The 14,919-nt window shown below is 39.7% G+C and overlaps 2 protein-coding genes across 4 annotated transcripts in view; one reads left to right on the forward strand and one right to left on the reverse strand.

Moving 5' to 3' along the window:
• PPME1 (protein phosphatase methylesterase 1) overlaps positions 1–14,919 on the forward strand; it is a 51,291-nt gene that overhangs the window by 34,332 nt on the left and 2,040 nt on the right. Inside the window, exons 8-14 of one of the 2 annotated variants that reach the window (NM_001076056.2) lie at positions 2,942–3,007; positions 6,730–6,853; positions 10,941–11,070; positions 11,899–11,943; positions 13,561–13,625; positions 14,339–14,406; positions 14,538–14,640. In NM_001076056.2, the coding sequence (NP_001069524.1) occupies positions 2,942–3,007; positions 6,730–6,853; positions 10,941–11,070; positions 11,899–11,943; positions 13,561–13,625; positions 14,339–14,406; position 14,538 (499 nt within the window). In that variant the 3' untranslated portion in view covers positions 14,539–14,640. Of the gene's footprint in view, positions 1–2,941; positions 3,008–6,729; positions 6,854–10,940; positions 11,071–11,898; positions 11,944–13,560; positions 13,626–14,338; positions 14,407–14,537; positions 14,641–14,919 lie in introns of those variants that run through there. The other variant, XM_005216225.3, reaches the window with a different exon arrangement.
• The window catches only part of P4HA3 (prolyl 4-hydroxylase subunit alpha 3), a 72,312-nt gene that overhangs the window by 5,046 nt on the left and 52,347 nt on the right, over positions 1–14,919 (reverse strand). The window lies entirely within an intron of this gene.

Genomic DNA, 14,919 nt, shown 5'->3' on the forward strand with positions numbered 1-14,919 from the left:
CCATGATGTAAGATGCTCTCTTGGGAGTACCAAAGATGGCTTAAGCAGCCACACTGAGAATGCAACTGCTACTAGCTCAACATGTACCTTGGGCCCTGCCTGCCTCCCCAGTAACAACCAGTGAAAAAGTTATTACAGATAGCTTTTAAAATTTATTCAGTTAACACTTTTTTTTTCAGGTACCTGAGATGTATCAGTACCTGATCTAAGAACTGGGGATGAATTAGGCTTAGTTCCTTTCATCAAAAAGCTGGAATACATACAAGTAATTATATAAATACAACACAACAAAGGAGGTACAGAAGACAAGTACCCAACCCAGTCTGAGGGTCATAGTGCACCTTCTCTTAAGGGGAGACAGAGTCTTGACTCTAGTGTCAGATGTGGGATAAGCATTCTGTTTGTTGAATGTTAAAATGTTCTGGGTTCTATGAGAGCCACTGATTTTTAGATATCTTTTGAGCGTAAGAATCAGAAAGAATACTACCGGCTTTTTGGTAATTTTATTTTGTGTCTGAGGGATATCTGAATAGTATATGACTCATGGCTATTTTGGTTATTCCAGATTTGAGGTGGGGACAAGATGTTGAAATACAAGACCAATCCATTTAATCCAGTAAAGATTTAAAGCAAAGTGAATTTCTGCTTTTGTTTTCTTGGTCATGCAAATAAGAGGCAGTAGGGTGTAGTCATTAAAAGCCTGGGCTTTGAAGTCAGAAATGGATTTGGATCTTGATTCTACCACCTAGATGCTTTGAGGAAAGCAGAATAGGGGAAGCAGTTGAGGAGGAAGGATGATAACAAAAGTGAGAAATTGGTAGGAAACAATTGTAGAAGAGAGTAGTGCTGGTCAGCATAGACTGTGATGGCAACAGAGGAAGTTATATGGTCATATTTGGAATGTATTTTGAAGTAGACTGATAGGATTGCCTTATGGATTGTGTGTTGGGAGAGCAGGTGAGGGGAGATGCAGCATTCAAGGATGACTACTAGGTTTTTAACCCAATAATTGATGAATGATAGAGACAAAGAACAGCAGATTTGAGGGCAGGTACGGAGAAGGCAGTGGCACCCCACTCCAGTACTCTTGCCTGGAAAATCCCATGGACGGAGGAGCCTGGTAGGCTGCAATCCATGGGGTCACTGAGGGTCGGACACAACTGAGCGACTTCACTTTCACTTTTCACTTTCATGCATTGGAGAAGGAAATGGCAACCCGCTCCAGTGTTCTTGCCTGGAGAATCCCAGGGACAGGGGAGCCTGGTGGGCTGCTGTCTATGGGGTCACACAGAGTCGGACATGACTGAAGTGACTTAGCAGCAGCAAGGGGCAGGAATCAGGACTTTTATTCACATGGTCAAATAAAAATATTCTCTTTGAATATGCAAAAAAAAAAAAAAAAAAGGCAAAGATTGAATGCAATCATTTAGTTGATAGAAAAAAGATCCAAGTACTGAGCTTTGGGATACGCTACAGTATTTAGAGCTTGGGAACGAAAGCAATATCCATCAAAATAAACTGAAAAGGCACAGTTGGTGAGATAGAAGGAAAGCAAGAGAGTGTTAGCTCTCTCTTGGAAGAAGAAATGATCTTTGTCAAATGCTGCTGAGAGATCAAGTGAGGTCAAGACTAAGAAATGACCATTAGGATTGGCCTGATGAAGGTGACCTTGACAAAGGAAATCTCTGAAAGTAAGTAGGAGATAAAAAGCTGATGTATGTTGGGGATGTTGGTTGAGGAAAGGACGTGAGGTGACAAAGTGGAGAAAGCAAGTAAGATAACTTTTTTGAGATAGAAGATCAGAGAAGTAAGGTAGTATCTAGAAGTGAATGTGGGGTTGAAAATGTTTTTAAAAGATGTTTTATAATATCCACTAGATGTTTTATGTAATATCTACTAAAGGGAAAAAATGACACAGATAAGAGACAGGATGAGTAAAGGGACAAGATCTTCATGAACAAAAGAGGATTGAACCAGTGCCCAACGTTGGGCTTGAATAGAAACAGAGATAACTTCATATATTCAGTACTCTTCAAGGTAGAGTATATATGATTATAATACAGGTAGATTTGTAGATTCAGTTGGTGGTGGAAAAATGAAATAGTAATTCTGATTGCTTCTTTTTATCATTAAAATAAGAAACAAAGTCATTATCTAAAGGGGTTTACAGTATAAAATTTTATGTGATTTTTTTTTTTAAGCTGAAAAATGAGATTTAAAGAAATGTGTTCTGCTGGCTGGCTTCAGGCAGTGTTTTCAGGTCCCCTGGGACAGGCAGTCATTTTTCTTGGCCCTTAGTCAACTCCGAGAAGACTATTCTATTTAAAGAGTGAGCTCCTAAGCCTCTATATCATGGCATGTAAGACCCTCCAGAAGCTAACCCCTGCCTGTCCTGCTCTGTCACACTCTCCTGTTATCTCCTCTGTTCCTCCTTGCTCTCTTCCTTCTAAGATCGTCATCCTACTGATTTTTTCACATCACAGTACCTTCGTTCACAGTGTGCCTTCTGCCTGTTTTACTCTGACTACCCTCTTTTATCTTCCACTTATCCTAAGTCCTCAGTTTAGGCAAGACTTTGGGAAGTTTTCTCTGACTTCATTCAAAATAAATGAGGTTCATTGGAACCTTACTCTATTAAAATTATTTGTTTCATTTCTTTCTCCCCACTAAATTATGTGCTTCTTGAGCTCAGGCATGGGATATGGTATCTACCTCTTGGTAAATATTGCCAGGACTTAAGTGATTTCAGTGCCTTAATTTTTACTGCTTGGCTTATCACCATAATAACGAAATGGGAAGTAGTGGTAATCTCCATAGTAAGCTACATTGATAACTGCACCTTTTTAGTAGCTCCCACAGAATCGCAAAATTGTTGATTTGACCCTGCTGATATGATAAGATAAAGAGGAATAACCTTCTTTCTCCTGTTTCACTTTTCTAGTGTGAAGAGTGGCCAGATTCGAAATCTGGAGTCTGCCCGTGTCTCAATGGTTGGCCAAGTCAAACAGTAGGTTTTATTTTTTCCCCCTTGCACTGGTTAGAGGCTGAAACATAATGAGGAATTACAGGTTGCTTTTTTGGTCATACATCTATTCTACCATGTTGGTGAATACCTTCATTATTTTAGATAATTTTTATAAGAGAACTCAGTTTGGCCAGTTGTATAGATTTTCCCTTCTTCTTCTTTTTTTTTTTTTTTGCAGAAATCCCAAAGCCAAATAATGTCTTCTATATCAGTGGTCTCCAACCTTTTTGGCACCAAGGACTGGTTTCATGGAAGACAATTTTTCCATGGACTGGGGGGCAGAGGGGGGATGGTTTGGAGATTATTCAAGCACATTACACTTATTATGTATTTTATTTCTATTATTATTACATCAGCTCCACCTCAGATCATCAGGCATTAGATCCTGGAGATTGGGGACCCCTGTTCTGTATAATAATGGATTACCTTATTAGCATAACTATAGGTGTTGAAAGATGAAGATTAGCGTTCACTCTGGTGCTGGCAGCCATGGTTTCATTCTGGTAACAGTCTCCTAAGCCAAACCTGGTTGTGAGGAAATCACGTTATAAAAAGCTTTGGCACAGCCTGAGTGAAAGTCAGATTTTAAGGGTGAGCTAAGATTATTTATTATTTAACTTCCCTGGTGTCTCAGATGGTAAAGAATCTGCCTGCAATGTGGGAGACCTGGGTTTGGTCCCTGGGTTGGGGAGATCCCCTGGAGAAGGAAATGACAACCCACTGTAGTATTCTTGCCTGGAGAATTCCATGGACAGAGAAGAGCTGGGCGGGCTATAGTCCATGGGATCAGAGAGTTGGGCATGACTGAGCAACTAACGCTTGACTTCGAAAGATTATTTAGCCCAGTTGATCCTCCTAGATAGGGTTACATGAGTCCTGGGTATTGCTGTGTAGTCACAAAATAAACTTCAGGTGAATTGGGAAGAGGTTGCCCACCAGGACACACAGGGAGTACAAAGGTGGATGAAAATGATAATAGCATTATTAAATGCCTGCTCTTTGCCAGGCATTGTGCACGGCATTTTATATACACTGTGTAATTTTAAAACCTTGTATAATGGAAAATTCTCAAACATACACAAATAGAATAATAGAATGATCCCAATGTACCCATTACCCATCTTCAACAGTTATGAACTCATGTTTCATCTGTGCCCCTATTTATTTCCCCTAAGGACAAAATATTTTGAAAAAAATTTCAGATATAATTTCCTTTGCAAAATTTTAGTATGCTCTAAAAGGTAAGGACACTTTAAGCACAGTCATAAGACCAATATCACACCTAAAAAAATTAACAATTCATTAATATCATCAAATGTCTTTAGTATCTACGTATCTGATTGTCTTAATTTTTTTTTTTAGTTCAAACCAGAACTATAATAGGAATTTATACATAGCAATTGATTGATAAATCTCTTAAGTATCTTTTAATCTATAGGCTACCCTTCTGTCTCTTTTTTTTCCCCCTGGCAGTTTATTTGTTGAGGAAACCTGGTTGTTTGCTCTGTAGAATCTCCCACAATCTAGATTTGCTGATTGATTCCTTAAGGTGTAATTTAACATGTTCCTTTATTCCTTGTATTTTCTGTAAATTGCTAGGTCACAGGTTTGATCAAATTCAGGTTCGTTTGTTTTTATTTTGGTTTTTTATTAGTTCGCAAAGAATCCACCTGCAACGCAGGAGATGTGTACCAGAGACTTGGGTTCAATCCCTGGGTTGGGAAGATCCCCTGGAGAAGGAAATGGCAACCCTTTCCAGTATTCTTGCCTAGGAAATACCATGGACAGAGGAGCCTGGTGGGCTACAGTCCATGGGGTCACAATAGAGTCAGATAAAACTAAGCAACTAAACAGCAACAGCAATAGGTGATGTCGTGTACTGCTGTTAGGAAGCACATAATGTCTGGTTGTCTTTTTTTTGTTTGTTTTTAATATTAGTGGCCATTGATGATAACTACCTGGATTCATTCATTCATTTCATTCATTGATTTGCACTACCTCATTTAATCCTTACAATACCTCTTCAAGGTAACTCTTTTATATGGGGGGAAATGGAAGTTCAGAAAGGTAAAGTGACTTTCCCAGGATCACATAGCTAATGAATGATAGAACTCATATTCTTAGAACTCAAACTCCTGTGTATTTGACTTTAAGGCCTACATGATGGATTTTATATCCAAAAGAGCAGTTTGAGTAGTAATATCTGGCAGGCACAATGCAGAGGCTTTAAATAAGCTGTGAGACTGCTCATTTTTCAATGCTTGAATATTTTGAGATCTGATTTGTTTAAGCAGTGAAGAGTTACATGGTTTGTATTCAGGTAGTTCAGTTATCTTTACATTTTTACTTCAAGTGATGTTTTCTCTAAATATGTAAAACTGTGTGTGTAAGAATCTGTGTTTTAATTGTCACTTAGATGCCCACTGGAACCTTCCTGCCCTTCTTGATCTAGGTGTAATTCCCCTGAACCTCCCAATTTACTGCTGTGGAAGCCCAAAGCACATATTGTTTTGTTAATACTTTGACCTAATTGTGAAACTTGACACCTCAAGTTCCTAAGAAAACCCCCACTTTACAAAATACTTGTGAACATACACATCACTGAAGGTTTGGTAGAGAAGACAGAAGTTACCATTCTTAAAAAATCTACATCCGAAGTTTGACTGACCCTTCAGTTTGTCCCAGTCTCTCTTTATCTTGCTTGTTCTCTCTCCTCGTCTCCCTTCTCTCTCCTTTTTCAAGGGCAAAATGATAGATTATCATGAAGAACAGACCTTGGCCCTAGCTGCTACCTAGGCTCTTGAGGTTTTACTTTTAACACCTGTCAATGTATTTTTGTTCAACGAGTTCTCTTTAAAAGAAATTATGGTACCAGCTGTTCCTGTAATAATTTTTCTACCTAATTATAGAAAATAAAGAGATATTATTTTTAGATGCAAAACAACAATAATTGGTTGGATCAGATGCAGTAATCTCTAAGGTTTATCTGGCCCTGGTTATTGTAATTGCCAGTTTCTGTCAGCTAATTAAAAGTGAGGGCCTTTTACCAATCTGTTCCAGCCATGTTGTACTATGCACCATGCTTTAGAGTTAACTGGGCCTGGATCTGCTTCCCAGCCGCATCCACTCATGAGCTAAATGATCCTGGACAATTTTTTAACTCTTCAGAGCTATTTTAGGGGATTGCTATGAGGATTATATAAGATAATGCCAATAAAACTCTTGTCACCATGCCTCAGGAAATGGTTACTACCTTCTGTGGATCAGTAGTAGCTCAGACGGTAAAGCATCTGTCTGCAATGCAGGAGACCTGGGTTCAATCGCTGGGTGGGGAAGATCCCCTGGAGAAGGAAATGGCAACCCACTCCAGTGTTCTTGCTTGGAAAACCCCGTGGACCATGGATCGTGGATCATGGATTGGCAGGTCACAGTGCTTGGGGTCACAAAGAGTTGGACATGACTGAGTGACAAAACATTCATCGGTGCAAGAACCAGAAACCAGCCCTTGGAATATAGTGAAATGTTGGCCATGACCTTCCACTTTTGTACACTTTTAAATGCACATTTTTCACACCCTCCTCCCAGAGCATTGTTAACTTTTAACTAGTATTTGATTATAAAAACCCATAAATAGCTTCTCTAAGGTAATTTGTGTGTAGAAGAGAGGTGTGTGATAGCACTTTTTTTTTCTTTTTAATACCTAGGTGTGAAGGAATTACAAGTCCAGAAGGCTCAAAATCTATAGTGGAAGGAATCATAGAGGAAGAAGAAGAAGACGAAGAAGGAAGTGAGTCAGTAAACAAGAGGAAAAAGGAAGATGACATGGAGGTGAGTGAAAGTTAGTATTCTTAGAAGGATGGGATAGTGTGTAAGGTGGGGAAAGGAAGGTGACATTGTTCTTTTTGTCCATCATTAGATATTTAAGGGACAAAGATACTATCATAATAGATACTTAGATTAACTATAAGATATAAAACACTTCTTTTTTCTTTTTACAATCCAGGTCTTTATTTTTATACCCAAAATGCCATGAATTCATAGGGAATGGGCTCCAGGAGTTCACGCTCCTTTCCATTGGTCCTCATGAAGTGTGCTTCTCTGGGTGCAGCAGGCTGGTGCTTCAGCTGAACCCAAGTCCCTTTCTCTTCGACTTCCTTCTTTTTCTGATCATTTCCTTCACACATTTCAGGAAGCTGTTAGCTCTTAGAGTGCCTGATTGCTCCATACGCACATTAATTCTCTTGGCAAGAATCTTGCCCTTGTTTGTTTACAATGATGCCAATAGCATGCTGGATAACACTGTAGACTCCCAGTTTTGCCCTGGTAACATTTGTGGGGCATTCCTTTTTGAACAGTACCCATCCCCTTGTTATTTACAGTATCACCCTCTTAGTAGATTTGCGTGTATGTGGCCAAAGGAACAACTCCATGTTTTCAAAAAGGCCTAGAGAACGTGTAGCAGTTGCCCCTCCTCTTTCTCTTTGTGTTGGTCATTTTGGCAAATTACTGGAAGGTAGTGGCTCTGGCTGAAAGCATAAAGCACTTCTTTATAACTCTGACAGATTGGAATATTTTGTAGAGTATTACCCTACCCTCAGAGAGAACTGCTCTCTCATCAGGCCCTTTCTCACCTCTACTTCTGTTCCTGTGATTTATCTCATGAGAAAATCTCCCATTTCCTACCACCAGTCTACACAAAACTGATCAGATCCTACCCATCTTTCAGGGTGTATCTCCTTGGGAAGCTTTCTGACCTCAGTTTATATTAGTCCCTCCGCAGTATAGCACTGACAGTCTGTAGGACACAACTTAGCACTTTCTTTTCTGAAGTTGTGACTGAGTCATATAACTGATTTTCCTAGGCCACACTCATAATATATGGTTTTCTAATAGTCATTCCTATAATACAGGTTCAGTGTCCTCTAATAACAAGCATTGTTTCCCCTCAAAAATAACCTATGTATTTGGAGCAGAGGAACTGATGTTATGTGTGAATTTCCCTCAACATAGAGCTTAAGGTTGTGTGCATAGTAAGTGTTCTGTGACAACTTGCTGAGCAACTGATTTGAGGATGGTTGTGGGAAGGGGTGCTTTTCTGAGAAATGATTAGTGAGTGTGAGCCACAGACTTTCAGGGATGGATTATGACTGTCTTACTTATGACAGGGAATGGACTCAGTGTACACCACATATTCCTTTGAATTTGGAGATGCTAGTGTCAGCAAGGAGGAGAGTACATTGTTTAAAACAGTATTTTTAATTTAGTGAGGATCTTCTTGTCATCCTTAAGATAATACTTTGTAACTTTTTGGATTTCACAAAATTATGAATAATGCGTGATCAGTTTGCTCTCCCACAGTCTGTGAGGTGAGGAGAGATCTTTTCTCACATGTTAACAGTGTAGAAACTGAGACTCAAGAGATGAAGAATTGTCCAAGGTAATCAAATAGTGTTTAGTAGATTTGAAACTCTGATACAAATTGTCAGTTACTTTTTCCCTTTTGTGTGCTAGGATCTATACTGGATGATTCACATTAACATCTCTAGTTCTCATTTTGTCTCTGCATTGTAAATATTAACAGTTTTGCGACTCAGATGCAGATACTTGCCTATGGTCAACCTGTAAATGTTAGTGCTAAAACACATCCAGATCCTCTGATTTTTAATTGCAACTCATTTTTTTCTTATCATTGTTATAGGCCCTAATATATGGGGTTTTATGAACTCCAGCAGTTCCATAAGGAGGACAAACTGAGGCACATCAATCAGTGAGGAACTTAGCTAGACAGTCTCCACCTGAGGAAGGACACAGAGAAACCCCAATAGTCACAACTTCTTGCAGTTAGTGGATAAGTCCTGGATATCTAATGCACAGTAGTAATTATAGGCAACAGTACTGTATTATAAACTACAGAGTTGCTAAGCGACTAGATCTTAATTGTTCCCACCACAGATAAATGATAATTACGTGACATGATAGAGGTGGTTACCACGCTGTGGTGGTAGTCACTGCAGTGTATACATGTGTCAGATCAACATGCTGTACACCTTCAACAATGTTGTATGTCAGTGATACCACAATAAAGGAAAAATAAAATGATGGAGATAGTATTAGTAATGCCAATTAAATGTAGCAACAACAACACAAAAAACCAGGCACAGCTTCTTAGGGGCATCTCTGTTGAGCACAGTATAAAAGTTGTGTTTGAAATGGCCCTGAGACATACAGAAGAGGTCAGTCGCATCCATTCTGTTCTGTGAAAGAAAACAAGCTATACATTTTTATTGGGGATGAGGGGACTCTAATATATAATGGTTAAAATACAGGAAAAAAAAGGAAAAACATTATTTTGGTTGTCCAAGAGATATTTCTTTATGCATAAATCTCTTTTTTAAGACTGCTTTATTAAAAAGTTTATAAGAACCTACAACTTTATTTTATAGTTGTAGGTTCTTATTATATTTAGGTTTTAATCCATTTGAGTTCATTTTTATATATTGTCCAACTTCATTCTTTTGCATGTGGGTATTCAGTTTCCCCAGCTGAATTTTGAAAAAACTGTCATTTCCCCATTGAATGGTCTCAGCATCCTTATCAAAGATCACTCGACCATATATATGAGGTTTATTTCTGGGCTCTTGAGCTTATTCCATTGCTCTATTTGTCTGTCTTTATACCAGTACTGTGCTGTTTTGATTACTATAACTGTAATATATTTTGAAATAGAGTATGAGTCCTCCAGTTTTGTTTATCTTTATTAAAATTGTTTTGGTGTTTGGGATCCCTTAATATCCATATGAATTTAATGGATAAATTAATATTAATCCCTTAATATTTCATATTGAATTATAGGATATATTTTTCTATTTTTGCAAACAATGCCATTGGGATTTTGAAAGTGATTGTGTTAAATATACAAATCACTTTGGGTAACATGAACATCTCAACCATCTGGTGATCTTTAACACAATATATGCTGTCTCATGTTCACTTCTAGATTTTCATATTGTGGTTGATGTGGTATTCTAGTTATTTCAGTTATAATATTTCAAAATTTTCATGATGCAAAAAAGTGTAGAGAACATTTTATTTGTTCAACTTGTATTTGATGGGCACATACTCTGTGCCATCTACTTTATATTGAAGTTTAACAGATTTTGTTATATTTGGTCATTTCCTTTTTAAATTACTATTTAAATTATATATAAATTACTGTTTATATAAATAAACCTACATATGGAGAAGGAAACAGCAACCCACTCTGGTATTCTTGCCTGGAGAATTCCACGGACAGAGAAGCCTGGTGGGCTATAGTCCATGAGGTTGCAAAAAGTCGGACACGACCGAGCACGCTCACACACTAACATACATGTTTACATCGTATCATCGTCATATATAAAAATATAAGAAAAAATATTTTATCAACATATTTTCAGTTTTCCCTTCTAGTCCTTTCTCAAAGCACACTGTATTTTTCCAGTAGTAACCCTAACTTAAATGACATGTTGTACTCTGCGTCTTTCACTTAATGTTATGTCATAAGCATTTTTCCATACTGCAGTGTGGTTTTTGTAGTTATTCTTTTGATAATGTGTTATTTTTGCCAGTTGAGTATAAGAAGCTCAATCTTGGTTGTACCAGTTTACTAGCTTTGTGATCTTAAGAAAGTTTCCTAGGTTCACTGAAACTAATAAAAGTAAAAAGTTTACTTCTAATCATCTAAACATGCAGGTACAACAATAACTTATATCACAAGGCTGTTACAAAGACTAAATGTATATTAAAATGTCTGGGACATGGTAGGACCTTAATATGTGCTAGTTTCTTTCCCTTTCCTTTTCCCACGGACCTAGTTTTTTTCCTGTTCCTCCTGGGATTGCCCTCAGAGACTCAAAACTTGCTCTTACTCCTTCAGACCAAGAAAGACCATCCATACACTTGGAGAATTGAACTGGCAAAAACAGAAAAATACTGGGATGGCTGGTTCCGAGGCTTATCCAATCTCTTTCTTAGTTGTCCTATTCCTAAATTGCTGCTCCTGGCTGGTAAGTGTGCATGTGTATGTATTAGTCAGCCTGGGATGCCATAACAAAATACTGGGTGGCTTAAACAATTCTGGAAGCTGTAAGTCTGAAATAAGGGTTCCAGCCTGTCAGGTTCTGCTGAGAGCTTTCTTACTGGCTTGCAAACCACCACCTTCTCACTGTGCTCTTACGTGGCAGAGAGTGCGAGAGCACCAGTCTAATCTTACGAGGGCCCTACCTTTGTGACATTAACCTTAATTACTTCCTCATTTAACCTTAATTACCTTCATATCTCCAAATGTGGTCCCATTGTGAATTAGGGTTTCATCATATAAATTTTGCGGGGGGACACAATTCAGTCCCTAGCAGTGTATGTATATTGTCATCTCAGTATGTCTTTGTTAAAAGTGTTTACCATATGGGTAGCGACTTCCAAAGTGAAATACCATCCTTACTCATTTGTGCCCTTTCTCCTTCCTTTGACAAATTCAAAACTAAGCATGAGCATCCACCAGGGATGACCTAATTCTGGCCTGGTCTCTGTACCTGGTCAAACCCAAGTCCTTCTCCTTGAGTCGTATAAGGATATTCTGAGTAAAAAGGAAATTTAAAAAGTAAAGCCTGTTTTCAGAAAGCAGCTTAAACAAGCAAAGTGATTATGGGAAACATCAGCCTCGAAAGCTTCATGTGGTGAGACTGTACACTCAGGAAGTTAGGATTGGCATTAACATGAATTGAGAAGGTCATCATGTTTACCACTTTGTAACAATTTTTACTTCATAACAGCAAAACCTATTTCATACAGCCTTTTCAAGTAAGCTACTTGTGGATTCTCTTATTTTATTCTAGGTGTTGATAGATTGGATAAAGATCTGACTATTGGCCAAATGCAAGGTAAGTTATGAAGAAATTACATTCCTAGGTCCCCTGAGGGCAGAGAAATGGGCAAAGTCATGTGGAAATTTTCTGTCTAAATTGGGAATTATATTACCACATAGACCTCAGAGTTGTAAGAATTAAAGTGATACAGTGTCTTTGAAAGGGGCATTATAAAGTACTGTGTGCAGATGTATTATGAAAGGAGATATTCTGAATACTGATCAGTATTTTTATTATTGTTAGAATTCTTAGGAAAGGGAAAGGTCCAAGATAACCCAAATACAAAAAGATACAAGTTCTGTTTAGAAGACAACATGATGAGGTGGTAAAAGCTAGGACTCTGCAGTTGGGAGAACTGTGTTTGAGTACTGCTGCTTTCCTACTAATTTTTTTTCACCCTGGGCAAGTTACTTGACCTGCCTTAGCTTTAATTTTCTCAATCTGTAGAATGAGAAAATTGATGGCAGCCTCACAGGGATTGTGAGGTGTAATGAGTAGGAAAGTGACATGTGCTCAGGTTCAGGTGTGCTGGCCAGATGACTGTGGAGGCAGTGGAACCGGTTTCATGGAAGCTCTTGGCTTTAGTGCACATGCAAGGCTTGGTAAAGGTGAAGTCAATAGGCATTGGCAACTTCGGGTTATAGGAAAAAAAGGTGCCAACTCCAGGGTCAAGGTTTCAGGCTTAAGCAGATTCTGTTGCTAAGTTTCCTTCTTTTCTACTTACTCTCCCTGGGCAATCTCATGGTTCCCATCTACACCCTGATAACTCACAAAGCTAACCCTCTGACTCATACCTCTCCTGGGGTCCACACCTGGACCATGTATCAAACCTGCTGGACATCTCTGCTTGGATGTCTCATGGCCTTGATGGCCAGGGATGGGTTCCATGTTCTTTGGTCTCCTTAGAGATCTTGCTTTATCAGTCATCTCTGTCCACTCTTAATAAAATGATCACATTTGTTTGAGCTTACAGTGTTATACAGGACAGTGTGAAAAAGTAGTTTAGTACCATCTGGAACATAGTTAAACACTCAGATGGTAACTTATTATTGTAATAATAAATCTCAAAATCTTTAATTTACAAATCCCTTAATGATAAGGCCCCCACTTACATCTCCAGCCTCATTGTTAACTCTCATGAGCACCATGCCAAAGTTTTTCTTCTCAAGAGCAAATACCATTTCATCCTCTGTTGCTTTGTGTAAGTTACTTTTTCTGTGTGGGAAGCCTTCCTGGATCCCTGTTTTATTGCAAAGACCCAATTCCTGTATTTGTCCAGTTCCATGTGCTTAGTGTTAGCCTAGGAACTATATGCTGCATTAAAATCTGAGTTTTATGTTTTGCTCTCCCACTAGACTGTAGTGTAAATAGGAACTGTTTCTTTCTATGTGTCTGGCCCAAAGTAAATGCATATTAAGTAGGTGCAGAAGGAAGAAGTGAAGGGAAATGATTTGCTCAAGGTTATAATGTCAAGTATTATCATCTTGGCACAGGCTTGTTAATTGGGTCCAGACTGTTGGGGTGGGGTGATGGGGAGGTCCTGGCCTGCTAACGTGACCTGTGAGGCTGCAAAGATGGTAAGGAGAGGACCATTTTAGTCCTTGAGGTGGCTTTGGTTTATATCTTCCCTAGGGAAGTTCCAGATGCAGGTCCTGCCCCAGTGTGGCCACGCAGTCCATGAGGATGCTCCAGACAAGGTGAGTCTGGTGCTGGATGCCTGTAAAAGGGCAACTGGGAGAGTAACTGTGGATCTCACAGACAGCATAAGCCTCTGAGTCAGCCTGTGTTGCTGCAGCAGCTGCTGTGGGGCCCACACACATGCAATCCCACCAGCACCCCAGACCTCTCCCTGGCAGCTGCTTTTGGTCTTGCCTTTCTGTGTATGGGCTGAGGAGCTACTGGTGCCCTGCTGTTTTACCCAGGGCCCTGTGGTTAAGATGGAGAAGGGAATAGCAACCCACTCCAGTATTCTTGCTTGGAGAATCCCATGGAGAGAGACGAGCCTCCTCCATGGGGTCGCAAAGAGTCGGACACGATTGAGTGACTAACACACTGTGGTTAAGATTGTAAGCTCTGCTTCTCTATTATCCCCAAAAGCCAGATGGAAGAAGGAATAACGGTGGTAGACACTGCTCCCTAAAACACACACAGTTAGGAATTAATATGTGCTCCTCCTGTAGGAAAAAAGTGCTTTGTAACTACGGGGATAACTAAGCCTTCACATCATTCCTCTTGACTTTTCTGGAGCCATCCCTGCAGGACCCAGGTCCTTTTGCTTTCAGGCTCCCCAGAACTGCAGGACCATGAGTCCACTATAATGCCTTAACTTCCAACAGAAGCCCATAGGACCTCCAAGGCTGAACCCCGTAGCTACCCTTAACATGGCCTGGAATATCTCTCCCTTTTGCAGGTAGCTGAAGCTGTTGCCACTTTCCTGATTCGGCACAGGTTTGCAGAGCCTATCGGTGGATTCCAGTGGTAAGGAAGTACAAAGATTTAAAGAGCCCAGCAGTACCCCAACAAGGAGATATTTGCAAGGTTGTAAATATCTCTGCCTTACCCCTGCCTGGGTTAGGTCACCATGCCTTTCTTCTTCCTCCTCAACACAGAGCCCAGCGTGTGTGTTTCTGCAAAGCCGTGGTTGGTTCTTTCCGTGTGCTCTGGTCCAGTGAGTTGTTGCTAAACTGACATTAAACAGTGCCTAGTCCCCTACCCCCTTTGTGATGTGTACTTTTTCTTGAGATGCCCCTTCCTGTGGAGGCTGGGATGGGAATTATCCATTCCCGGGCTCTTAGAAAAATTCTATATGCCTTCTCCTGTTCTGCTGTTGAGGAAGGTGAGGCAGGCCTTGAGGCTATGTAGACATCTGGAGCAGGGTTTCCAGCCTCAGCACTGTTTACATTTGAGGCAGGTAATCCTTTGTGCTGGTGGGGCTGTTCTGCGCACTGTAGCGTGATGAACAATATCCCTGGACTTTGCATTCTAGGAACC

Source organism: Bos taurus, chromosome 15 (assembly GCF_002263795.3).
Source record: "Bos taurus isolate L1 Dominette 01449 registration number 42190680 breed Hereford chromosome 15, ARS-UCD2.0, whole genome shotgun sequence".
Classification (NCBI taxonomy): Eukaryota; Metazoa; Chordata; class Mammalia; order Artiodactyla; family Bovidae; genus Bos; species Bos taurus.